Raw genomic sequence first — 26,952 nt, 5'->3', positions numbered from 1 at the left:
TGAATTGTATATTGGACGAGGAACCAACCGAAATGTTTGAAATTTGTTAAAATTTTCTCGTTGAGCACCACAAATACTTGGTAGTCCAAGGGGGAACGAATTGTGCACGAAGTGAAGTTAAAGTAGTTCGGCCGTTCGACAAAGTACGGTGAAGGGTTCCATGACTGTAAATCACACGACAAAAAAACACCGACAAAATATTACCGACAAAAAATCACACGACAAAATATCACGCGGTCAAAATATCACACCGATAAGAAATCACACTACAAAATATCACATCGACAAAATATCAGACGGACAGTATATCACCATTAAATTATTAAAGGTTTCAATTAAATTATTTTGGGTTTCAAACAAACCCAAACGGACAAACTCATACATCTTTACACAAACAATCCCAAACAGACAAGCACATATATCTCTACATAGACTAACTGAAACAGATAAACACATACATCCCTACATAAACAAACCCAAACAGACAAACACATACATCCCTATACACAAACAAACCTAAACAGACAATCACATACATCACCACACAAACAAACATTAAGCTTCGACTAATCCGTGATTTATTCGTGATTTGCCTCCATATACTATATTGATGGAATATTTTGTCACAGTTATTTTTGGTCTTGTGACATTTTGTGTGCGTGATCTTTTGACACACATCCCCGCACAAACAATCCCAAACAGACAAACACATACATCTCTACACAAACAAATCCAAACAGACAAACACATACATCTCTACACAAACAATCCCAAACAGACAAACACGTGCAACCCTACACAAACAAACGCATACATCCATACACAAACAATCTCAAACAGACAAACACATATATCCCCACATAAACTAACTGAAACAGATAAACATATACATCTCTACACAAACAAACGGAAACAGAAAAATACATACATCCCTACAAAAACAAACCCGAACAGACAAACACATACATCCTTACACAAACAAACCAAAGCAGACAAACACATGCATCCCTACCCAAACAAACCCAAACAATACCTATACACAAACAAACCTAAACAGACAATCGCATACATCACCACACAAACAAACATTAAGCTTCGACTAATCCGTGATATATTCGAGATTTGCCTCTATATACTATATCGATGCGATATTTTGTCACAGTTATTTGTGGTCTTGTGACATTTTGTGTGCGTGATCTTTTGACGTGTGATATTTTGTCGTGGTGATGTATTGTCCGTGATATTTTTTCGTGTGATATTTTGACTGTGATATTTAGACGTGCTACCCGGTGAAGATCCACTTTTTTTGCTGTAAATGATAGTTTAAGGTACTCTGATAACGATAAACACAGTTCCGGGACCTCTCACGGGGCAAAATTTTGAATTGTTTCATTTACTTTTGAGTTTTTAACACGGCACCCTATGGGGGAACTCACAATAATATTAATTGTGAAAAAATGGTACGGTGTTCGAGCTTCGGAAAAGTTTATGTCGTGAAGAAAATTTATCACAGATTCCTCCGTCTTTAAAAAAAAAAAATATTATATTAAGTGGCTTTTAAGAAAGAAAACATGAAAAGACTTTAGCTTTTGACGTGTCGAAAGCGCATGTCAATCATTAGGTTGGGTTGCTGATAGCAGCTGATTGAACTTCGGGAAAATTCGGGAATCGCGGGAATTTCATCAAATTTATTTTTGAGACTCACGTGCTTTTATCCGTCTAGTAGCTTCGCTTTCTTTTCAATGAATTGACCATCCCTTTTTTTCAGTGGCATTACACCGATATAAACTTTCTTTTGCACAATAAAAATGTTCCCTAGGCTATGTGTATTTCAAGTGTCATTGGTATCGGCTCATTCATTAAATATGTCAAGTTGAAGTATAAATTTGATCTTTTATGATATTTTTAAAGCATTTTATAACATTTTTGTGATAAAAATATTCTCAATGTGAGTGTTTATTAATTTTATTAAAAATGCAAACTTGAAATTAATCAACATAAAGTAGTTGCAAACTTGACTAGTCATAGAACTACTTAAGCCGTGTTCTGATATTGACTGTGAGTACTGTAAGCCCGATACCAAAGCACGTACTCGCAGTAAATATCGGAACAGGGCCTTAACATCAAGCAAATAATTACGAAAAATCTTCTCTGAAAAATTTGATGTATTTTTGTGTCTAGAAGTGGAATAAAGATTCTAAAAACCCAGAAGTATTTTTGTTTCAGTGCGGAACATTTATTGGTCATCGTAGCTTGAGTGGTGCGAGGTTAGAGGAAAAATTGAATAACTTTTCACAGAAAAAAAAATGGTAAAATCGGAGAAGCTGTAAAAAGAGTATCATTCTTCTTTCACAAAAAGAATCTGTGAAAAGATCCAGAAACATTGAATAAAAATTTGGGATAACGGGATAGAAGTTTTCGCGTAAAACTGTAAAAAGACAAAGTGAAAAGAAACGAACAGGCGTTTATTCACAAGAGGCGGGTGTGTTGGCTACATTGTTTCATTCACGTTGTTATTCTTTTTTTTTCGCTTTGTAATATCTTTATACTCTTGGCGTCCATTTTATTATAATAAAACGAGACGAAATTGTGGATTTTATTCATTATTATTTTGTTTTTGTCTTTATTTTTTTTTTCGTTTTTTTTTTTTCAATTCTCGACTACGCATACGAATGGGCGTGTTACAGTGGTGGCGCGGGTGCATATCAAAGTAAGTTCGTTTTTAAAACCTCATTGTTTCTTCGTGTTCAAGCTTCTTCCTCATTCTCGTTATTTCATTCGATTTATTGAAACGTATCCGTAAAAGCGCGTCTCGTCGAGATTACATCTCATCACAGGGCGTGTTCGACTCTTCGCGATCGGTGCAACATACACGATCGATTAAAAACTTTCTATATTGTTTTTTTTTCCCCATTACTTTACTTACGCTTCTCGAAGAAACATTCAACATATCTATGTACGGACATAAATGTATATACACATATAATACGAAACTTCGTGTTTCTCGAGGCTCGTTTGATATCTCGACGTGTAATAAATGCTCATATACATATGCATATACATTTATAGAACAAATAATGAGCCCTCTGCTCGCTTTGAATGGCAATAAAAATCTGTAAGATTCAGAAGGATCGATGACGAGAGCTTTTCTGGAACAATGATAACGATGATAATACGACAACAAACGAGATTAAAAATGAAAAAAATTGATGAGGAGATGGAAAATCAAAGAGATTCCTGTTATCGCAATATACTTCGATCGGATTTAAAAATGCATTTTTCATATGTCATACGCACATAGATTTATATATATATATGTTTATATATGCATATAAACATATATGTTTTCATACGAGTGTGTGAATGAGCGACGAAATCTAAAAAGATTGTTTCGTGACCGATCGACGAGCGTTTACGTTATTTTAAAATTCTCTTTCGTTATTTATGATCATTTAAATTGTAATATTCGTTTATTTTGTTATTTGTTTGTTTTCATTGGGCGGAACGTTGGGTCGGCGGCGGTGGTTTTAAGGGGTGAAAGTGGGCAATAACAGAGAGGTACGTTTAATCTCGAAACACTATATTAATTATCGATCAAGCATCCGTGATATTTTTTCTTTTATTTTGTGCAGAACAACGTTTTTTTTCTTCTTCTATCGTATCGGTAGTGTTTTGTTATGGGTTTACCTTTTCTCCCCTCGTAACCTTTTACCTTTTAGAGGCTTATTTTATTTTGACAGTTATATATAGTAGGTTTTTCGTGTACTAACACTAGTGTCTTCGGTTATTACGGCTTTTCCAATGCGTCACCTGCTCTGCGCGAGAGATCGCAAATCGCTCCTTGAACACACTCAACCTTAACCTTCCTTCGATCTCACTCAGACTCGGAATAGCGTTTCGTTATTTTTCACCGGTTTTTTTCATCCTTCAGGACTGTCAATATCGAACCGTCGATTTGACCACCATTTTCAACCGATCGCGCTCGAATTAAAACAACCTCGAATTTCGATTGTCGAAAAACTAGGAAATTGTGAAATGCGTACTTAGAAAGGTGCTTCGATACATTTTTTTCCACTTTATTATTCTTCTTAATTGCAGTTCTTCTAACAGAATTGTGTAAAACGAGAATTTGCGTAAAATTTCAGTGAATTTGGTGATATCAGAAACTAAGATTTTGGCTCTCGTGGTATCAATCGAAATGTTGAGTTTCATCGCGTTCGGAGGAAAATGAATGAAGTCAAATTCGTGAGTTTGAGTATTCGATAGCTGTTGATACTTTTAAATAAACTCGTTTCAGTGCACCTCGCCCTTACCTCGTCGTGTTTTTATTCTCATTCGCTCTCTCTCGCTCTCTTTCGCAGCATACTCTTACAGCGATTTATTTTTTGAACACTTATTAAGAAACAGATAAGCTAATGCTCGCAAGATTGTTTTTTTCTCTCATCTTTACACAACGCATTTTTTCATTCGTATTCGCTTGCTCTTCCGGGTTCAGAGTATTTCCGAACTGTGTGTGTAGAACGTTTCTCGTTTTATTCACCGTAAAATCGTCATGCGAATTTGCCGACGTACGTTTTTCGATTGATCATAAAACACGCTCGGCATTCAAGTTATTTGTATATTTACAATTTATCCTCCCACTCGTATTTTCCGATCACGTACGTCCACAATTCGCAAATCATTTTTTTCTCGAACAGTATTATTCAAAAAAATAAAAGGAAACTAACAATTTTCAATGTTCCCCAAAGTTGCGAATTTTCAAACCAATTTGCCGATCCAATAAAAGTCTCATGAAATATTGGAGTAAATAAAATCTGCTTACAAAACTTAAGCAACGTTAGAAAATCTCATTTATTTATCATCAAAACAGTTGATATCCACGATCATTCGTTGGATTCGTCAGAGAGTTCAATTGTTTTCACATATTTCAGAAAATTTAGCTGATTCGGTGTAAAAAATCATCGACGATATTACAGCTGAATAAAATTCGTTCTCACACACATGCCTACACGTACGGGCACGACATGCACACATACACGCACACGCATACGTACACACCGCACACACACAAACACAGGCACGCGCAAATACGTATTTGTTAATTATTTTATTTATTATTTTTCTTTTAACTATATTTTATATCATATACAGGACGAGTATATATAATATATGATATAGCAGTGACAATGTTTTTTTTGCGTTTACACCTATAGCCGATTACGATCGCGATTTTGACGCGCTTCAGCGTCGATAATAATAGTTATAATAACAAAATAATCAAATTATATCAGTTATAATGATAATAATAATAATCGGTATCGCGTCGATCACGAATATTAGACGGCGATAGCGAATCTTCGCGTGATATTACAATCTCTTCACGAAAACCATGCACACAGGATGTTCCATTTTGATGTGTACACCAAATTAAAATACTGAAAACAATCAGACCGTAAATAAAATACTCGAAAGTATAGTTAAATTTTTGAGATCTTTATTTTTCGGTCGATATATCCAACATTTTTGGTGTGTGGAATTTCATGAGGCAAAAAGTGCAGAGGAACGTACTTGAAATAAAAAACAATTATTCAACTCTCGAAAATTCGAGCACTGTAAAGGTTTAAGTCAATTTCCTGTTTCGAAAAATGATCGGTTCGCTCTGATCAGTTAAAAAATTCGGAATCACTCGATGTTTCTCGTGTTTTCTTTGTTAGTTCGAATAGGTACGAAATGAGTTTTATTTTTCGAAATATTTCGACAAATTCTAATCGAAACTTGTCAAACAACAGAGTCATCTTTTTCTCAATGACTCTCCACAATGTTGCCCGACCTTTTAATCAAATGAAATCGGTCCTATTACATCTTCGATGCTTGCAGCTGTGCTCTATTTTATTCCAACGATTTCATAAAAAAAAGGCGATCGTCTCATCGAAAAAGATAGCGTTGAATTGCTCAATTTTCGTCAGCTCTATTTCTTTGCACGGTCTTATTTTTTCATTATAATAATTTGATGTCTCGTTTAAAATGGGACACTCTGTATATGGAAATGGATCTTCATGTACATATATATGTATACATACCTAAGTTAAAGTCATAGTAAAGGCGGGCGTTCAGCGTGTCTTATTTACAATAGTGATTCTTTACTTATTCTGTAAATCTTTCTTTCGATAACTCTCTTCTTCCCTATCTCGTATTCGATCTATTTTTGTTTCATTTGTTTTTATTCTCTCACTCATTTCTTTCTCACTATCTCTTTCTTCCTCTCGTCGACTTTCCGTTTATTTGTTCTTTTATTTGTTTAATTTAGTTTTCATTAATTTATCGTTACTATTATTATTTTTTTTCTCTCTAAGATACAATTCTTAATTCGCTCAGCATTCTAAACCTAAATCGCACGTATAACCCCATTTTTTTTTTTTTTCATTTTTCCAAATATTTCGCAATAAGAGGAAATGATAAATAAATAATTATGCATAGTACAACAATAATTTTTTTCTGGAAACTATCTCGTTTCCCATTTGTTTCGCTTCTTATTTGGTTTACTTCTTTCAACCTCTTGACTCCTCTTTATTTTCTACCATTGGATTTTTCTTCGTATGATTCTTTTTTTTGGGAATTCTTCATTCACGCAGTCATTCCATTTCTTCATTATTAACGCTTTTTGTAATACAATATTTTTTTTTTCTCAGGGCCACGATCTCGTGCACCCTCGAACTGGGTCCCACTCCATTTTTGTGTTTCTTACCACTTTTCATTTTTTCCATATTATTTCACGTTCTTCCATTGTTTTTTATTTTTTTGAATTTTGTTTGAAACCCTTTTATCGGTCGTCGCATCGAGCTTGTGAAGTCACAAAAGAATTGTTGAAAGACTATTGATTAACAATTTTTACCTCGATACAAAAATGTTCTTTTGAGAAGAAACTGTAAATCCGTTGAATTATCGTATCAGTCTAACGAGCTGTTCACAATTGTGTCGTATTTCAATTCTTAAATCAACGAATCCGAATGATTTGGAAAGAAAAAATTCAAATCGAATTCCCCATAATCTTTGTCCATCTCGATGAGAAATCGAAAAAAGGATTTCGTTCGCATTTTCTAGTTTTCTTCACCATCATTTTTCCTTTGTAAATTGCAAAACGATTATTCGCTTTCCATTTTCAGATTCACCCTCAACTTTGTTAGTCCAGACTGATAAACGATTTTCAAGTGTCATTTTTTCTCCTCACATTTCCACGTTCGTGTCATTGCTGCTTTGTCTAAGTTGACTATTCTCGTTACTTTACTAACAATCCGAGAATATAGTTCGATACTCGGCCCGATAGGACGATAGTCTTGTTTACGCTCTTTCGATATACAATTCGAGTAATAATATTGTATATTTATTCAATTTTCAGTTAATTTATAATGTTTTCTCATTAAATTCATAACGACTCTGATGGCCATTTCTAATATTTGTCATATCACCTCTCGCCGCAAGCTCACATATTATTTGGCATAAAAAATAAATTCCCCTATCAGCTAAACGATTTATTCTTTTTTCCCATTAATTTACGTAATTCCACGAGACTCGAAGAATTCTTCTTTCTTCTCTCATTGCGAACACAATGACAAACGTGTGCAATGTTCGTGTGTGTATGTGTCTGTGTGTATACGTGTATGTGTGGGTTTGCGTATGTGAGTGTATCTCGACTCTCGTTGAGAATGTTTATTCGATTGATCGGTGAGACAATCGTTAAATAGTCGATCGACAAATCGTGTTGAAAATTTCTAAGCTCGCTGCGAATCTGAGAATAATTAACAGCTCTATTTTTCTTGCAATTTTATTTCGCCTCGAGTATTCATTCGGGGTTAAGGACGAAAATGATTTTCTTTCAGTAATAATAATAATAATAATAATAATAATAATAATAATAATAATAATAATTTGTTTTCCATTAGTAACAATCAGGTGTGTGCAGATCCATCGTGCATGTTGATATTTACAGACTATTTGACTCGTTTCGCTTTCGAGATTCCGGCATCGATCGAAAAATTGTTGTAAGAAAAAAAAAATAAAATATTGAAAAAAGAAAACAATTGGAATGAAACGATCGATGAGTCAAGTGATTATCCTCGTGCCCCTCTGTATTGTTTTTTTTTTCCAACCGCTCATTCGCTCATTGCCGCCACTCGTCGTGGTAAGAAAAAACAAGATAACAATTTTCCAGGGGGAAAGAAAATTCTTCTGCGGGGAAAAGTTATATTTTCCTGTTAATAATTAACATCGCGACACATTTGAAAGCGGTAATAAAATCAGTAGAGAGATCAAGACGCAGAAAGTCGTCCCCGTTTTTCTGGATTATTTATTCAAATACGCTGGTTTTTTTCCCTCCATTAAATAATCAAATTCTCTCTCACTCTCTCTCTTAAAATTTTTTTTGAATTTTGAAATATCTTCTTTTATTTTTTCTCCCATTTTTTTCAGCTCGATCCCGCTCCATCGACGCTCCCACGTTGATCTTCTTCACTCCGTTCTACCTGCTGCCATACTCGCGACGATTGTTCTCAAGACGCTCAAGGATTACTCTCCCAACGCGCCAATTGTATACGTCTCGTGTCGAGCGAGGGCGAAAGTAAGGATCTCAGGGATGCGCTTGGTGGAGAACCACCGAAGTACTTAAGCGTCAACGGTGACTGCAGATGCCTGTGTCTTATCACCTCTCGCTCTGCAGGCAACGGCCAAAGTTCCTTCAATTTTTATAAAAATTCAAATTTATTCGATACACGTGCGTGCTGCCATTGACCCATTATTTTTTCTCTATTTTTACAGCACAATATACATATGACTTTTTGTTAAAAGAGAACCAAAACCGTTGGCTTATCTTCTTCCAAAAAATCATTTGATTCATTATTCAAAGAGATTCAGATATGAACGTAAAGAAAATGAGGAGGGTACATAAGACCAAGTTTTAGCCAATCCAACGATTTTCAAAATATTACTTTTTTCCCATTCATTAAAGTCCTGTCAATGATTAGACATTTTGATCATACTGTGCATTTTATTTAGCGTTATTTTGCGTTCTATCATGCGTTTTACTTCGATTATATGTGCCACTATTGCGTTATTTTATTTTATTCATTTCCTTTATTATTTTGTTAATTTACAATATTATTTTTGTCACTAAGTATGTTTTATTTCGTGCATATTTCGTTTGTTGAAATGATTGGCAATATTCACCTGCAGCGAGAGAGCCTCGTCTCAGGATTCACCGCCCTGTTTGTTTCGTCGACCGGTGAGGGAGCCTACCAGAGATTTAAGTGTGGCACCGAGGCCCCGGCCACTCGGGGTGTTCAGGCTGCTCGCATTCCTAAACCCCTGTGGATGAGCGTCCAAGCATTTTTGGTACCTCAACTGAAATAAATGAATTATTATTATTCCACGATCGTTGAGCAACGTTCGAGTGAATCGAGGATTCAATTAAACAAATTTAAGGTCCAGAAGCAAACTGGAACAATAATAAATTATTCCATTCGTAAATTAACGAAAAAGAAACGATTTTCGATTCACAATAATTATGGCAACCGATTAAGAACACTGCAGTGAACTCGGGAACGAATATTTGACACGATAAATTGATGGAGGTCGAAAAAGGCTCACTTTGCAGGCTGCTTCGATAGTTTTGCACAGCGCTCCGCTACTTGGCTCGCAGTTGAATATGTGTGCGATGAAAAGGTCCTGGGCAGTGTGCATGATGAAGGCGCATTGTTTGACGTTACGTCCGATACCCAAGAATGACAGATAACGCACTCGGCACTCCGTTATGAGTTTATCGTCCTGAAAAAAGTCAAATGAAGATCATTTATGGTCAGTTGGATTCAGGAACTGACGAAATTTCATCTATCTCGAGGTTTCCGTATTCATCCTTTTGCTTCATAATTTTTTCATTTTTTAAATTCCAAACAATCGTATCGAAGTGACTCGGTAAACCGAAAGGACTTGATTCGAAAGCTTTGACATTATTTTCAGCCCTCGAATCCCCAACGATGGGAAATCGAATCGAGTCACTCATTTTTTTATCGAAAGATTTAATAGAACTGATTCAAGCAACGGAAGCAAACGCGATACTGGAAAAAACCGTGCGTCCGACCAATCGAATGCACCGGATCGATAGCGCGTGAGAGATAAAAATCCCGGGTGAACTCACGTTCGGCGTCATGATTGAGATCATGCTCGGTGCAACGGCGACGTTCACGTTTCGCCACTGATTTAACGGTGTATTTGTGACAGTGTGATCTATCGCGTCGTTGAGTACCTCCATACCGGTTGCTGCCGTGACTTGCATCGAGCCGAGATACTGGGCCCGAAGTACTTTTTTCGGTTCCTCCATCGGAGTTGGAAACGATTGCGCTAATGAAAATTAAAACGTCAATCAATATTTTGCAAAAATTATACAAATTTATCCAACTGAATTTCAATATTTTTGCTGCTCACTCGGGCTCGTGTAAAGTCAGTTGAAGGGGCGATGTTAAAATGAGTGCACGGAGAAAACGGATCCGTTTTGTATAGTCAGAAGTATATTATTTTTCAAGAATTTTCAAAGTATTTAGCCACCGATTACAAAGAGCATAGTATTTTTTGAATTTTACCATTTCTCGTCCCTTTAATTCTGAACAGCGAGAACCACATTTCGTTCTGTTTTCGAGTGTTATTCATCATGTCAAACTAGCGCTTACCGATGAGTGGAAATGTATTGCAAATCACAAATTTTGACAGTCAGCATAGTAAATTCTATGATAAATACACGAACAGTTTTTTTTCAGGGTTGCCCGAGTATACTTTACAATATAAACATCGAAGTGACTGAAAGCATTTTTTACTATGCTTATAGAGAAAAAGACTCTTGAGGCTTTTGAACAAAAATTCTTATTACTGCTCTTCGAATTAATGCTGCAATCCAGTACGTATAAATTGTCCCCGAGATTCTATATTCATAGTACTTTCCTCTAGATACTTCGGCCTCGTTTTCTCCGAGTAAGATTCATTCCATCACCCCCTCTTTGATTTGAAAATTCGGGTTTGTTTACATTTATCTCCAATAAGATTGATTCTACTTTCTTAGATGTTTGGGAGGTTTCTGAACGCAGATGATGTGATCTGAGATGAAAGGGCTTTTCGCCAGGCCACGCGACGTCCCGAGGCCACAAATTCGTTGAAATCACATATAATCTGAGGCCCAAAGGTCATTTAAAGTCGCGAGGTCAAGCGCAAACGAGCTGAATGAAGTTCGTGAGGTTTTCAGTGGTAACGCAATCTTTTCGTACTGCTGAGTTTAGTTTCGTGATGAGGTGAATCTGCACTTACTGACTAGTGGTTGACCGTTTCTGTGAAAACGTCGATGCTCCGTAGGTAGATTCGTCGGCCTCGTCGCGAGGCTCGTTCTTCCGTTGATGTCGATGGGTTTAGCGAGATTTTGATGGAGCGATCGCTCGATCATTATTTTCTTGCAAATGTCCCGAAGCGTATTGGCGATCGTGCGGGCCTGGATGTCGCATCTGAAGACGTGACACATGTGCTTTCTGGTTGATCGATCCCTGGCCACGTATGCAAAGTCCCTGATGAAGAAACAAGTGCAATGTTGAAATTGAACGAATTTTCGTTTCGAAATGCGCTGGCAAAAGCTGAGTTAGCGAATGTGAGTATCATTCATCCTCGATTTTATTTATTTCTTTATAATACTCGTGCCAGTCTGTGGTTTAAATTACCTCTCGCTGTTGAATCCGAGTAAAAGGATAGCACACATGGAAAAATAGATTAACATTAGTATCAGAATATGCGAACGAACTTTTCGTCCGTAGGAATTTGCTTTGTCATTCCTTTTCTGGAGAAGAGGATTCTCTTTGGGGGACCAACTCACCGTCCGTGGTCTCTGCCCACTCCCCATACCCTCAGTGTATGAATTGGCTGTGTATTTAGAACTGTGAGATTCTCGGGATCGATCAGTTTCAGAGCACCCTCGTCGAGGTCCATGAAGAGATCCTTTCCCTGCATCGTTCACGAGGGAGAGAAATAAACACGTGGACGTTAATTAAGAAATGTTTTTTTCGAAAAGAAATATTTTTTTATATTCCTTCGTTCGCGTGCTCTTTGGCTACTCGATCATTTTAGGAAATTGAACGTTTTTTCAATTCTTTTCTACGATTCACTCCAGTTTCCTTCTCGTGTTCGTATAGTATTATTTGAAATCTTACGTCGCCCCATCGTCCAACGACGTCGAGGAGATCGTTTCTACCAAGGGAGAGATCGACTATGCATTTATTAACGGCTTTGCTGCTCCTCTCGGGCGTTAAATCCTCCTCAGCAATTTCGGTCCATCCGAGCGATCTCACGGCGAATCTTATCGGCTTATCTCGGCCCTCGGAGTCTGCTCGAGCCGGATAACTTCTCCTCCTTTTGTTGTACCAAAGTTTATCATAAGTTGCGATTAAATGCTTCGTAATTAAGTTCTTATCGACAGTTTTTTAACAAGTCGTTCAACGTCTCAAGCTTTTTAGATTTTTTCGATAGTTATTCGCCCACTAACTTTATTTCATTATCTTACGGACGATTTTTTATTCACATTTCCATATCATGAATTTAGCAGGGCTGATTCAATTTCAGAGATTCAACGATTCAACCATTTTCCTTCGTACTCACTTGAGTGCGAGCTCTTCCTTTCTCTTGTTCTCCAACTCTTGGTCCAGTGCTGAACTCGTGTTGCTCCGAGTGACAGTATTGACCATTCCACCGAGTCCATGGAAATTGTTGATCTGAATTAATCGAAAATGTAATCATCATTTCAGCACATGAAGCATAAGAATGAGAAAATTAAAAATAGTTTGAGAATTTAAAATATATTTCGTTGAGTCTGGACGAAAATGGAAATCCGAGAAATAAATAATTCCGGAAAGGAGGAAAAATCGGCGTAACCGCTCGTTCGAATTTTCGATTTTTCACTCACGCTGTCATTGTCCTTGACGAAACTTCGACGATTCTCGATCTTGGTATTGAGCGGCGCCTCGGGCGGTTCCCTCTGGATCGTGCCACTCTTGATGTGCCAATAGTAAGGGCCATCTTTGTCTGAAACAACACAGCAGACCCGTGAGCGTTAAAACGCGTCTGTTGCGTCATCACACCTGTTGCGTTCAGGACTCGCGTTTGTCTCGTTCGCACCGGCAAACTCGCCTCCTTATTTTATCACCTTTTGCTCCATAAATTCTCGCCTCATGAAAATCGAATCAATGTCTCTTTATTCTCCATTTTACAGAGCTCAAAATCAAGTGAAAGGCAATCCTAATGCTTGCCTTCGAAATGAACGCGTTCGAAAATTAGTGACCTTTAAATCTACGGGCAAATTCGAAAAAAGGGGACACAACCAATTTTTTGGCGAGTTGAAGATTCGGAAATTTGTCAAAGAAATGGTGCAATAATGAAATAAATTTGAAAGGGAATTTTTCTGATAAAATGCTGATTTAAAGAAGTGGAAATTAATTAATTAAATAGCAAGCTCGCTTGTTCGTCGAAAAAAATGAAAATGTTTCATAAAAATGGTTGAAAAGGGATAAATACCTTCGTGCTTTTCCCATCCGGTTGGCAAGTTTTCGTCCTTGTCTTCGGTGTCGATGCTATTCGTATCAAGGCCGGTAGGAATTTTTTCCGTTTGATTTTGCGTTATCCCGTTCGATTTCTGACATTTCGGCTGTCTTCGCTTGACCGGAAGTGCATAAAGCTCGCTATTGAGCCCGCCCTCGACGTGCGGAACACCGCCCATGTCCGTTGTCTCGTTATCGGCTTTTTCGCAGTACCTGCAAAGAGCAAATGAAAAACTCATGAAAAAAACTCAATTCATCAATTTCTTACAGTTTTGTTTGTTCAATTTCTCACAGTTTTTCCTCAATAAGAAACTAACGAAGCGTAGCAAAACTACTTCAACGATCGCAGGCATGGAAATCTTTTTTACCAAACAAAAAATCGAAAAGATAAAAAAGAAAAGAAAATTTGAAGTTAATCGATAGAAAAGACTACGAAAAAATCCCATTAAACGTTTTACGCATTTTTAAATGTTTTTCTTGCACAACGTTTAATCAACTTATTGCTATGGGAGCTCATGTTTCGAGGATCGAAAACGCCACAACAACACAATAAAAAATTAAAATTACATTTTTTTTTAACTTCTAGCGAAATGGTTATTCGGAGTGGTTATTTTCAGACGAAATATGAAAATATCAAGTTAACCAATAGGAGTAGGTAAATTACGTGGTCGAACGAGATGAGCGAGAGGTGGGAGAGAAAATGGGTGGAAATATCGGGGGTGGAATACGTGCAACGGTGGTTATCGTCATTGGGCTGGTGGTATTCGAAATGACCAATTGAAAAGTGGGGTTATAGAGGGTGCATGCGAGGGTGTTATCGAGTTATGGTTAAAAACTTCACTTCGTTGGGCTCGTAAGCTTTTATTGTTATCGAGTACGAGAAAAATAGAGAAAAAGGAAAGGGGAAGGGGAGAGAATGCAGTGAATGAGAAGAAAAAGGAAGAAAAGGGCAAACGAAATTAATGAAATAATGAGCGAAAAAAAATGAAGGTGAGGAGAGAAATCACAGGAAAGGCTGAGAACGAGGGAGCAGAAAGAAAGAAAATTAATGAACGAAAAAACAAAAAAATCGAAAAGAAACACGAGAATGAGAGAAAAGGAAGAAAAAAGGACACGGAATGGGATAAAAACGAAAAAGTGATGGAAAATCGAATGAGGAGATATCGTTTTATGAAAATATGTACATTCAAGAGAATAAGGGCTGTGAGTAAATTCAACAAAAAATCTCGATCCAGTGCACCGATATTTACACTGTCAACGTTATCACTAAAATTAAGCCCGCTCGTATTTACTGTAAACCCTTATTCGTGAGAGTAAGTATCGTCATAAATTCATCGATTTACAAGATCGATGGTGAGAGATGGAGAGAAAAGGAAAAATCATTTTTACAAAAGGTAAATTTTTACAAAAGGTTTTACAAAAGGTATAATCGTGGTAAATATTGAAGCCCCACTATTTCTACAATAATTACATTATATATATTTGTCTTCGTTTTTGAGGGCATTGTCATATTTAGAAAATGATTATTTAACAAAAATGAAGATATTTCGATTGCCGAAATAATTTCGTACTCATCAAACTTCTCCTTTACAAATGACGCACTCGTCGAAGCTTCGAATCATCGAATTTAATGAATTTCATTATCCCCGATACTGTCTCGAGTAGCGACAGACGAAAATGCACTTTCTTCATTCGTTAACGACGTTGCCTAGTTTCAAATGTCGCGTGAGGAGGTATTGTGAAAAAATAGAAAAACAGCCAGAAAAAAGGACGAGCTGGAAAAAGGACGAAAGAAAAACAGAAATGCGGAACAACGTTCGTTTGACTGGGCGGAAAAAAGTCTTTTTCAAGCGAGTCTGGCTTTTTGAGGGCTGCTAGTAGTTACGGTCGAGGCGCGGTCGGCCATGGTCTCTCGTGGATCGTCCGTGGGCGTTGGGACATGGATCGTACCGGCGAGAAATACACAAAGAGAGCCAGCACACAGAAGCACTAAGCAATAACACAATGAGAGAGCGAGAGGGAATAAGAGAAAGAGAGCGAAAGCACACGGTTGTTCGAAGCTCTTTTCATATACGAGAGCTAAGGGTCCTGAAACTTCTCGAAAGCTTCAAGAGGCCTCGGAGAGAGAGAGAGACGCTCCGTCCACGTTTCGGTATTGTCAAAAAGCAATAGAGCGCTTTTTTCATGTTTTTACGCCTCGGAATATAAACCGCAGAGAAATTAGCGCAAGAATCAACAGAATTTACGAAAGGACTGAAAAAGAAAAAATATTATGGAACCTTGTAGGAAATAAAAGTTAACAGTTGTTGTGAAAATTAAATGTGTGTGTGTGTGTGTGTGTGTTTTTGTAATTTAAAAAATACTAAATTCTGATACGAATTTTACGAGGATAGATGGGATCGGGACGTTCTAGTGAGACAAGCTGCTTCAACGATACAGAAGGAAACTACATACGAAAATAAATACGGATAAATAAAATGATTTTTTTCATTGATTATACATTTGAGGAGTGTCCGGATTTTAAGGGCACATATTTCAACTGTTAAGACAATTGAAGGGAAATTAAAAGCTTTTGTTGAAAACAAACGATTTTATTTAACGTTCGAATCAACTCATGCCGCGATTCACTATCGAGTATAAGAAAAAAAATCTTTTTTAAGGTATTCCTTTCCCATGAGCGTATTTTTTGGTGGCACAAATTGAGCCACTCGAAATTTGGGCTGATTCCTAACCTCTGAGAAGTCGCAGTTGTATAGGAAAAGCTTCGACTTCGGTCATTTTTCCAACTTCTATCGTTAATATCTCTTTTAAGCATTCGGCAACCCTTGATTTTTATCGTCGCTACGAATTCCTTAATTTTTGTTCTATCTATGAGACAGTTTGTATCAGGACTTAGGAATTATTTAGTACTTGAATTGTTGATTAGAAATTTGGTGATGAAGGAATCTCTATAAGCTCCCGTATAAATTTTACGATTTTTCAAATTTTCATTCTTCATTAAATGTTCGAAATCTGACCTGAAATTTGGCCAATCTATGCGCATACACTTTTGCTTTACTGTCAATTAAAATCAGTTATTTGTAGAATATTTGGGTTCGCGAAAGGAATACCTTAAACTTCAAAAGTCAGCTACAAATTCTTATGAATGAATAAAACGTTGTTTCATCGGATAATTTCAGCTTGTTGACAAAAATGTTTCATTTTGAAAATTAATATTACTCTCAAGTGGACTTCCTTCGGCAAATTTCTACTCGAGAATCGAAATTATTGCTCTTGAATTCCGGACACTTTTCGTATGAATTTGAAGAAAGAGAGAAAATGAGAGCGAAAGAGAGAGAGAGAGAGAGAGAGAGAAAATGAGAGCAAGAGAGAGAAAGTTAGGTCAAGTACGACTCACGATAAAGTACGTACTTAGTAGTGAGGCTGTGGTCTAAAGCAACATCATCGAGGTTCGCGGAAGGTCCTAGAGGACCATCGGTACGATGCAGAGGGGACGGATTCGTCGTAGATTCCGAACGAGGATTTCCATTGAGAGTGTCGTCAACCAGGCTCGATTCAGCGATATCCGCACCCTCACTGCCATACCTGAATCATTACCACGAGGGCGTTTGTTTCTTTTTTTCTATTTTTCATTTTAAACACTCGAAAACTATGAGTCCTGTCATTTTCATTTTATATCTCAACATAGCCAATTTTCGTTTTTCAAAGTCTTTCAATTTTCTTGAATATTACCATCGAAAGAGTTTCGGTTGTTTTTTAATGTTTTCACTATCCGCCAACATTCGATGACGAGCAAACCAATGTCGTACAATCAGACATTCCATTTTTTCGTTTTTTATTCATCGTATCCACGTCAAAAGGGAAGAAAACTTGAGTAATTCGAAAAATCACCGAATCCTTGACTAATTGATTTCAGATAATCATTTTTTACTGTCACAATATAATAAATAATCTGAACAACGTATTTTTGTGTATCGATTGAAAAAAAAAAAAAAAAATTGTTTCAACCCTCAGAATTCATTGAAAATTTTATTTTTTGTGAGTAAATAAAGTTTATGGATTTCTCAAAATCTTCGTTCTACATTCTTCATCACATTGGTGAAAACTTTTTTTACAATGTCAACGTAATTTTTTATAAAAAGATTCTCATTCATGGTGAAAATAATGAATCAGAATTGATCGGTAGAGACTTTCATTCGAGGTTATGAATTGAATTCTACAGTTTCAAACGCAACTAATTTTCCACGGAAATATGAATAATGTAATTTCTTCGGATGGGATACAATACGATTGAAGCGATTGCATCTGGATGCTCGGAAATTTCGTTTGATCTGCATAAACGTGATTGAGATCCTGCTCATAAATGTATTTACAGGTACGAGTTGGGAGAGCTCACTCGCATTACTTCCGTGTAACGATCAAAGAGAAACGATGCCGGTTACTCTTTAGCACAGGCTCGCTAACCGTTTCATAGTAATTAAAGAATTAGCCTGGCGAGAGTTGCCAAGAGATTCTTCCGAGGCCAACGAATTTTTCATCTTTCACTGCATCTTCGTCGTTTTCTCATTGAAGTCGTTACTCAAATTATTTCATTTATTTGATATTTTCCTCGCAAGGATTTTTCATCAAATTAGCATTAGATCCCACGTACATGGAATATTCTGAGTAAATGACGTTCGTCATTCAAGTTAATCGATTCATTTTCACGTTACTTTCGAAATGTTTCCAGTGTTTTTTACGGTCGTTTATAAACATCGTTCAGTCTATACGAAATTTTAATTTCCAGCATCATTATTGACTCCGTAACCGAAGTTTTAGATTTTCAGTAGATAGGCCGGTTCAAGGTCAGACCCGGAATTTTATGCGAGGCCAAATTGTTCCATTTTCACCTCAGGTTTTTTATCCCCCCTTCGTGGCTTCCCCCTCGGTGTATCTACACAGATGCCTGTGTATGTACTCGAAAACTTGGGTGTCTCGTGTCGTTTGCCCTTATTATCCCAAAGAGTCGTAACACGTGTGACATTTTTTCCGCCCCTTTTTTTTCTCGGCTGCGTGGATCAGAGTGACTCTTCCCTCGTCCATTGCCAAGAGTAAATTATGCTTTACGATTCTCGTCATTTATTTTATCCAATAAACATACGTTTTTTTACAGTAAACGATAAAAAATAAAAAAAAAAGATATTGTCGAATTCTTTTTTTCGTGGGGGATAAAAAAGAGTTTGGAAAACTCGATTTTTTGTGGAGTAACGCGTGTGATTTTTTTATAGTCGTCGGAGTAGAGAAAACGGATTTTGAAAACTTGCATATTTTTTCATGGAAATAAGTGTCCATTGCACTTGACTTGTCAAGAAGAATGAAATTCGGCTTGGCATCATCGATGCTCCGGGGACGAAGCGAAAAATCAGTCCCCCTTCCGGGGGTGACTATCATTTTTCATATCGCAATTTCTCGGACGTAGTATCGGGGCAACGGGGTATGAGAAAAAAGTGGAAAGGAATCAAACAAAGTATTAAAAGCGTGGCTACATCGGGGATAATAAAAAGTGGAAGAGGAATAAAAAATGGAGTAAAAAAGCAGCCCGTTCACCAAACAAATACGAAGTTCGTACAGTCGAGATCGTAAAAGCGATAAAAATTCTTTCGAAAAAAGTCTCCACAGGATATAAAAGAGTACCGTTTCTCGAGTTTGGATGGACGCGAGAACAAAGTGGCGAAAATTCAGGAAAAAGGAGCCGGGGTAATGAGAGGGGGAAAAAATTAATTGTCAATCGTGACGTCGTTCTGAACACATTCGGGGTGAGATGGTGGACGAGACAAAACGACGCAAAGTACCGGAAAAATTCGAGGGTCTGAAAGAGCCTTCTTCATACATTTTGCAGTAAAAAAAAAACTGCTTTCATCCTGACTTCGATATATCGTTAGTCGCAGCTCAATCACTCTGCTAAATTCTCCACGTTTTATGCAAAGCGTCCTCGCCCTCGTAGTGTGTACGTGTATTTGTGTGTATGTAAAATCCTCCGGCGAGAGGAATCGCGACAAAAAGAAAAAAAGGGAGAAAGAGCGGGGGCAGAAAGAGAGTTTGGAGAATATTCGGAAAGTGAACTTTGGCACGAAGCCAGTTTCACTCTATCAGCGATCTTCGGGGGGAAAAACGTACTGCTACGTACGAGACTCACGGCTCGATTATTTGAATTATTCAATTCACAGTACACGTCATCCAATTTCATAGATTGCTGAAAAAAAGAAATGAAAAATAACTAGAAAAATTGCGAATTTTGTGAAGGCTTTGCAAAACGTGAACAGCAAGTTTTTTCATCACAGTGAGCAATCAATTTTGGTCTGAAATCGATGAACCTCTATTGACGCTTTTCAGACTTTCTTTCTTTTTGTTGACTCCAAATGAACTTCAAACGAATCGAATGCTTGAAAAATGATCCAAAAGGCTTCTTTGACGCCGACAAAAATGATTTGTCGACCGAAAAAGAGCTTTGATTTTCCTGAAACTATAATCACCTTCCCATCCCAATAATGATCGACGAAATCATATTTGTTACAGAAATAACAATATGAGTATCGATAAGAGCTGAGCTGGATATCCGGATCTTGCACATTTTTTATTCAATCCAAGCCACTCCGACGATCCGACAGCGATAAGGGCCTCGAGTCAGGACTAATCGATCATAAAGTCACGCGAGTTACGCCGTTTGCGTTCCACCTTAATGAACACACATGTACTTAGCGCGTGTGTATAAATTAACCACAAATTGTCCACGGACGAACCCTAAATACACAAGTACACGCACAAGTGTACACGTGCCTTTGTGATTATGTAGATAATCGAGCGTGTGTAGATAAAATACAGTAAGATCCAAGGGGAGCGAACCGGAAGTGCCATTTTCGAGTGGTCCAAAAACCAGGCTTTTCAGTCAACATTTGCAGCGCAACAAGTTTCCTTCCGAAGGTGAGAAAACGAGCTTTTGACTCCTGAGGAATTTTCCGTCCAAACTAAATTCGATCTCGAATGAACCCGAGTTTGCCCTGCCTCCGATCCGGAAGTGGGAATTCCCAGTTTTCTTAGTATCCGATAGTGAAGCTTGTGATCCGAAGAATAAAGGAAGAGGAGCCCAAAGGAGAAAAACTTCATTGGAATGAGCTTCGCTTCGAGTGACTTTCCAGGCATTTTCAAACGACGGAAAAAGAATAAAGCTCCAAAATTGGTCGAGCTTCACAATTTTTTAAGGCGATTTTTGACCAGCCCCTCCGTCCTCTTTTTGGAGCTTCCTGTACACGTGAGTAGCCTGTTTTCGTATGTGCACATGTGTCACAGTTCGTGTATAACACGTGTGTGTATAAAAGGTGATGGTGTGAGGGGTCCGTAACGGTAGCCAACGTCGTTGGCGTCGTTGGACTTGCCTCGTTCGATCAATACGCACAGCACCACCGGCGCAACCACCACCCAACACCCTTCGCGAGAGTTCGCCATTCTATCCACTCCGAGGCAAGAGCCGAAGCTTTGCGCGCGTCGAAGCTTTTCTCCCATTCGCTTTGCCACCCTTCGCATATATATAAAAATATGTAGGGCTAGTTTCGGAGCTGTGGAGAATATACGTGTGTTTATTCGAGCCCTGAAACTGAGAAGGGCGCGAGTCCGGAGGTTTTGAGATGGGGAGCTCGATCGCGCTGGTCTGTTTTCGTTCTTTCGATGCAAATGTGCGCGTACAGCGCGGTTCACGTACATTGATAAATATTTTCTGGCATCTGGCACGCGAGTTGACGTGTTGAGTGGAGAGGGTGAGTTCATTAAGCGAGTCTCAGTGACTGTTACGAGGAATGACGTTTTAGTAGAGAATAATGGAGAAATAAATATGGTTTAGAGGAGGATGGATTTATGGGTTCGTTCATTTCGACGGATTTGAATGTTTCTGGGGATTAAGGCGTTGGGGATTGAAAGAATAATCATTATTTTTTATTCAGCAGTGCTGATGTCATCGAGCGAACGAAACGGTACGAATTGGAAGGATGTTTTTGTGTTGTTACGAATCGAGTTGCGCTTTTTCGAGCTGCAATCTTTGATTGAATCGAACGTTAATTGTCGAGTTTTAGCAACGACTCGACGCTTCAAAACCGATAGGAATCAGCTCCGGGTTCTTTTCTCCAGTCGCTCTCCCTCCATCCCTTTTCTCTTGTTACTTTCTTCTGGAAGGTTTGATTCACCGAAGTCGCACTCTTTTTCCTTTCACTTTAAAGGAGAAGCGATAGTGTCTCGGATGTTTCATCCGCGAGGGACGAAAGGAAGATGAGCTCTGGCGATATCCCCGACGCTCTCTCATTCCGCAGAAGGCCCTCAGGCTCGCGTCTGTTTTTGTGTGAGTGTTGCTTATCGGCGCGCAACCTCTCAGACTTCCGGGGATCACCGATTACGTCTCGCGCATTTAGAGGCACCAACGAAAGAGGGAAAAACACGACGAGCACTCCACATTTCTTTCTTTTTTATTCTCGTTCGGTTTTTCAAATGTCTCCTCATATTTTCATCCATTTTCATTCAATCAATCTTGTTCATTAGCTCATCTAAATATCTAATCGCTTTGTTAATTGCGAAACATTGTTTTTCATCATTTTTTCGTAAGGCAGAGATAACGAAGCAATTTTCTTAAGAATGTCTTGAAAAGTCAGGCAGAGTTTAAATGGGTAGTCGACTGACACGCATATCAAATTTCAAAGAAATCCTCTTATTCGCTATTGAGATAAATGTGCTTAAATGGGGAAAAAAATACACAGGGACTGTGCGTAAAAAATCGTCTATTTTTCCATATGACGAATGAACGCTTATTACGAAAGTTTATGAAAAAGTACACAGTAACAATAAAGTACATAAGGAAGGTTTGGGAAAAAATTCGAGACGATTCTTTTACTAGTGATAAAGATATATTACGTTAAAGATTGAACGAAATTGGTAACGAGCACTCGTATAACCTCACATTTGCCTATTTCGGCATTTTGTTTCTTCTTGACTTGGCCCATCCCTGTCATGGTCTTCTGTCATTTTTTTAACACTTTTTTCTTGAACCATTTCCCGTTGTGCTCGCTAATGCGATTTTTTACATAAAAACTATAGTATTTTCACCAGGGATTAATGAAATTTCGGGTTCAGTCAGTGGAGAATCCCAGATTAATTAATAGTTTGTAATATCGTTCGCCAAAAGATAAGTTGAGCAAATTTGTTTACAATTTCGAATTAACAACTCTGACGTTAATTTAAAGTGATTATATCTCCAATTAGGAAGTGAAAATCGGTCCAATTTATACACCCTTAAATACGATCCATCGAGCATGATCTACCTTAAAATACATTTTTATATCCTTTTTCGCAGAGACAATTTTTTCGAACGTAATTCACCATCCGAATGTAAAATTCTATCATTGTTCATATTCAAATACAATTTTCGAAATGTACTTCCATATTAAAATGTAATTTTATGTATTTTTTTAGCGTTTGAGTATAATTTTGTATCATTTCCGATGAAAAATAATTTTTCATCTTAATATTTATTTTTTTTTTTTTATGTTTGCATCATTGAGAAGAAAAGAGAAGAAAGAAGAGGCAGAGAGAAACCGGAAGAAAAGTGTTAAGGGAAGGGGCAAAGAGAAACTCGCGCCAGACGTGAGAGAAGAGAGAATTCCATTTGGAGGATTTATGACCGTTACCCCGTGTGCCTCCGACTTGTATATATATACGTATCTGGAATAATATGTGTGCTATATACGCGGTGCAGTGTTGTCGCACTCCGCTCTGGTGCAGGTCGTCTCAGCGATTTCTCGATGTTACGCCCAACATCAGCTCAAACATCCCCTCAGCTCAGCTACGTCCCTCATTTTATGAAGCCACGTTTTTCCTCGTACGTTTTATTTTCTGCCATAATTTTCAGCAATAACTGACATTTCCCATCAGACCAAAATAATATAAATTCGGAATACATTTTTTTGATTCTTTTCCCTTTTTTGTCCTAACAAACAATGGTTCGGCATTGTAAACCTTTTCACGTCAAAAAATTGAAAAACTCGAACGTCGACAATTTTGTAAATTCACAGTGGAATGCAGAAATCTGCTTTCATCGTCTAATTTTTTATATACGAATGTAAAAATTGAAATTAATTTCAGACCTAATAAAAAATAAGTAACTTCATAAATAGAAATGAATTGTAAATAAAATTTTAAAAAGAGACATTAAAAAAATCGAGATTAATTTAGAATGAAATTTCGAATTTAAGTTTGGTGAATAAAGAATAATTTCGAATAAAAAACACATTCCAGCTGATCAGCAGTTGAAGGAGATGAATTACCACGGTCGTTTCGAAAATTGGCGGATATTTATTGTTGGTAAATATAATATTGGGAAACGGGGACTCGATTTTTGAGGTACTTTGGAGAAAAAAATTGTAAAGATCTCGAGAAAAACATAGAAATATGCGGATAACGAGTTCCAGGACCATAGTATAATTAAAAAAGTTCTAGATCACTCAATTCATCACGTACGTTTGAGTAAATATAATGAAAATAATGAGAAAAGAATGCAAGTATTTTTTGTGCTCGGCGAGACGAGTGAACGTAGACTCGAGCTTTTCTGGAACTGTGTCTGGCCTAAAATAATCTCTGGTCGAGTGCGATGTACAAAACACTCGAGCATCAGGAGCAGAGTATAGAATTCACTGCTGGCAAGCTTTTCGAGGCCCAAGTATAGAATTCTGTGGAGATTTTCTTTTCGACGTTGTCTCACACGCTCTAACGATTCTCCATGTGCTCTCGTCACTCTTCTTTCTTCGTTTTTCCCTTCTCGAATTGAAAAATACGCTTTTCTCATTATTATTTGAGTCATTCAGAGTTCAACATTCACGTTGAGAAGCTCGTGCCTCATCCAAAAGCTGGTAAAACCTCACCAAGATTTTCGAGTGCCAACGAGATGCTTCTGTGTCTCGAGATGCCTCGCGTAATTCAAGTCGCCCCCCTCGAATCGCGCAGCTGGGGGACGATGATTCAGAAATGTCGCAGACGTTCAAAATGAATGTCCGGAAAAGTATCGATTCAGTTCGTAACGAAAATAACAAATTTTCACCACTTTTCATTCTGATTCGTTTAATTTCGTCATGATTTTTATGTGAAAAAAATGAATGGATAAAAAGAATCAGGGAAACGATCTAAAACTTTATCATTTTTTTCTCAAAGAAAAAACTCACTTTCTCAGAAACATTTTATTTTCATTTCAATTGTCGTCAAGCTGCGTGGGATAGAATAAGATTCATTAGAGGCTGGAATGTTATTTCATTAATCGATCAACGAGATCAATTGACACGAATGAAACAGAGTGAATTGTGACAGTTCGGTCGAACAAGGAGCGAACAATGGGAAGGAATTTGCCTCGATTCCGGATACGTATATTTTTCAAAAATGTAAAAAATTGAAACGAGGTCATTGAGTTTAACAATTATCGTTCTGAGAAGTGTCTATTAACTCGAGGAAAAGTGATTGGAGCCAGAAAATCGTTGGGAAGTGGAGCAGGGTCTCCATCAAGTGAAACAATCGTATGAGACATGAAAAAATATCGTCACGTGGCTCGAATGGTTCGATAATGAAAAAAACTAACGGTAACGAGTTCAAGGACACGATGCCGTATAAACCGGTGACCACAAAGTTCACACTGGGATCGATTCGATCGTGAAATTCTTCCATTCATTTTTATCCATTAAAATAATAACGAGCGTTTCGTTCGTGTTATTTCGGTGGATCGGCTGCGAGCGAGGCTCGTGTGTTGGGATATCGATGTTCGTGTATGACCCTTGAGACCTTTTCACAGCGGAGTGCCTGCGTGGAATGCGCTCACAGATGAAAGATCTTTGCGCGCGAGAAACCGAGGAGGAAAATGAGTGGGACGGAAAAACGTAATGGCTCGATATGTTACGTGGACGCGTGCACGCATAGTCAGCCGAAGGAGAAAGGATCGGAGGTGGGAGTGAACGAGCGTCGAGTCGTTTGTAATTTTATCATTCCTCGTGTTACGAAGGACAGGCGAAAGGTGCAAGGATTAGGTGGACTAGAAATTCCTCTTTTTATTTTAAATCCATGTTTTCGTTTGTGAGAAGAATTGGAAATGGTATGGAACCGGAAGTAGGAAGAATTTTGGCTCAACATTGCTGGAAGGTTGGCAAAATTTTTGAGTTTTATTAAATCGATGAAAAATTCATTTGAAAAATTCATTTGAAAAATACTTTAAATTGATATTTTCGGAACAAATAGTTTTCATAGAATGTTTGTGAATTTTGTTATTTGAATTTTCTGTGAAGTTGATACTGGAAAAGTATCGTGAATCGCAGGTTGGGCCAAGATTTGTGCACAATTTTATTTTCAAGCACTTTTTTGCAGTTTAATGAAAAAATGTGGAAAGAACGAACGTTTAAAGGACTCCTAAGCAGTTTGGGATTTTTTCGGACGTCCGAAATGATGGGCGACCTTCGCCTTTCGTTATTCATAATTCGTGTGACAGTAGAAAACGTTCCGCATTTCGACTAATTTCATTTCAGGGTCGAAACATTCTCGATACGAGTCCAAAATGTCAAGGCTCCGAATCTCCTCCAATTTGAAAGTGTGCGGAATTTCTATGGTGTCGATAATAAAGTTAAATGACTTTTGCCTCTGACCCGGATACGGGAATTCCGGCGTATTTTTCGACGATGCAGCGGTGATGTTTAAATTTTAAAAAAAGTCATGAAAATACGATAAAGTGAGAACGACGTGGTGAAGAAAAAAAAATATTTTCACGTTCCTTGAACGAAATTTCATTTGAAAAATCATCGATGATTTTTAAGCCAATTTATTTAAAAAAAACCTTTCCCAAGATAAATGATGGCTGGAAATGAAAAAACCAAACTATTTTCTGACACGATACTCCCCAATGTGAGAAATCGTGGAGCTCAAGCGCTGCGAGGTTCCTAACCAAACTTTCAGGAGTTGATCAATAGAGTTATTCAAATCTTTATAAATAAAAAAATACCGAGAAACAGCACAGAAAAAGAGAGGCAAGAAGAGCGAGGTGGAGAGAATTCCATGAGAAAATGTTGGGCGAGAGTCGTATGAATCCGACGAGAATGAATAATATCCAGTAAGCTGGTTAACCAATGTTGAGAAAGAAATTTTTCAGTGACGAAGTAAGACACGCTATGTAAGATTTATCGAGGGCCAAAAGCAGCCCCGTTTAACCCAGAATTGTGATTCGTTCATCGATTGGGTCGTACCAAGTGACATCGACGACACAGGTATATTTGTGCGGCGTTATGAGATATAGGTGCACGTA

The 26,952-nt window shown here is 37.7% G+C and overlaps 1 protein-coding gene across 6 annotated transcripts in view; it reads right to left on the bottom strand.

The window, feature by feature from the left end:
* Positions 1 to 2,444: 2,444 nt before the first annotated feature.
* Positions 2,445 to 26,952, bottom strand: part of LOC122408804 (protein Fe65 homolog) — a 143,753-nt gene continuing 119,245 nt past the window's right edge. For 4 of the 6 annotated variants that reach the window (XM_043415856.1, XM_043415886.1, XM_043415888.1 and 1 more), the window contains 12 exons: positions 17,022 to 17,195; positions 13,588 to 13,823; positions 12,980 to 13,098; positions 12,676 to 12,788; positions 12,231 to 12,429; positions 11,897 to 12,024; positions 11,745 to 11,750; positions 11,344 to 11,594; positions 10,187 to 10,389; positions 9,640 to 9,816; positions 9,220 to 9,393; positions 2,445 to 8,729 (listed from right to left, as the gene is read on the bottom strand). In XM_043415856.1, the coding sequence (XP_043271791.1) occupies positions 9,241 to 9,393; positions 9,640 to 9,816; positions 10,187 to 10,389; positions 11,344 to 11,594; positions 11,745 to 11,750; positions 11,897 to 12,024; positions 12,231 to 12,429; positions 12,676 to 12,788; positions 12,980 to 13,098; positions 13,588 to 13,823; positions 17,022 to 17,195 (1,759 nt within the window). In that variant the 3' untranslated portion in view covers positions 2,445 to 8,729; positions 9,220 to 9,240. The remainder of the gene's footprint in view (positions 8,730 to 9,219; positions 9,394 to 9,639; positions 9,817 to 10,186; positions 10,390 to 11,343; positions 11,595 to 11,744; positions 11,751 to 11,896; positions 12,025 to 12,230; positions 12,430 to 12,675; positions 12,789 to 12,979; positions 13,099 to 13,587; positions 13,824 to 17,021; positions 17,196 to 26,952) is intronic. The other 2 variants (XM_043415862.1, XM_043415870.1) reach the window with 2 other exon arrangements.

This window comes from Venturia canescens, chromosome 1 (assembly GCF_019457755.1).
Source record: "Venturia canescens isolate UGA chromosome 1, ASM1945775v1, whole genome shotgun sequence".
NCBI lineage: Eukaryota > Metazoa > Arthropoda > Insecta > Hymenoptera > Ichneumonidae > Venturia > Venturia canescens.
This window is presented reverse-complemented; position numbering and strand designations above follow the sequence as displayed.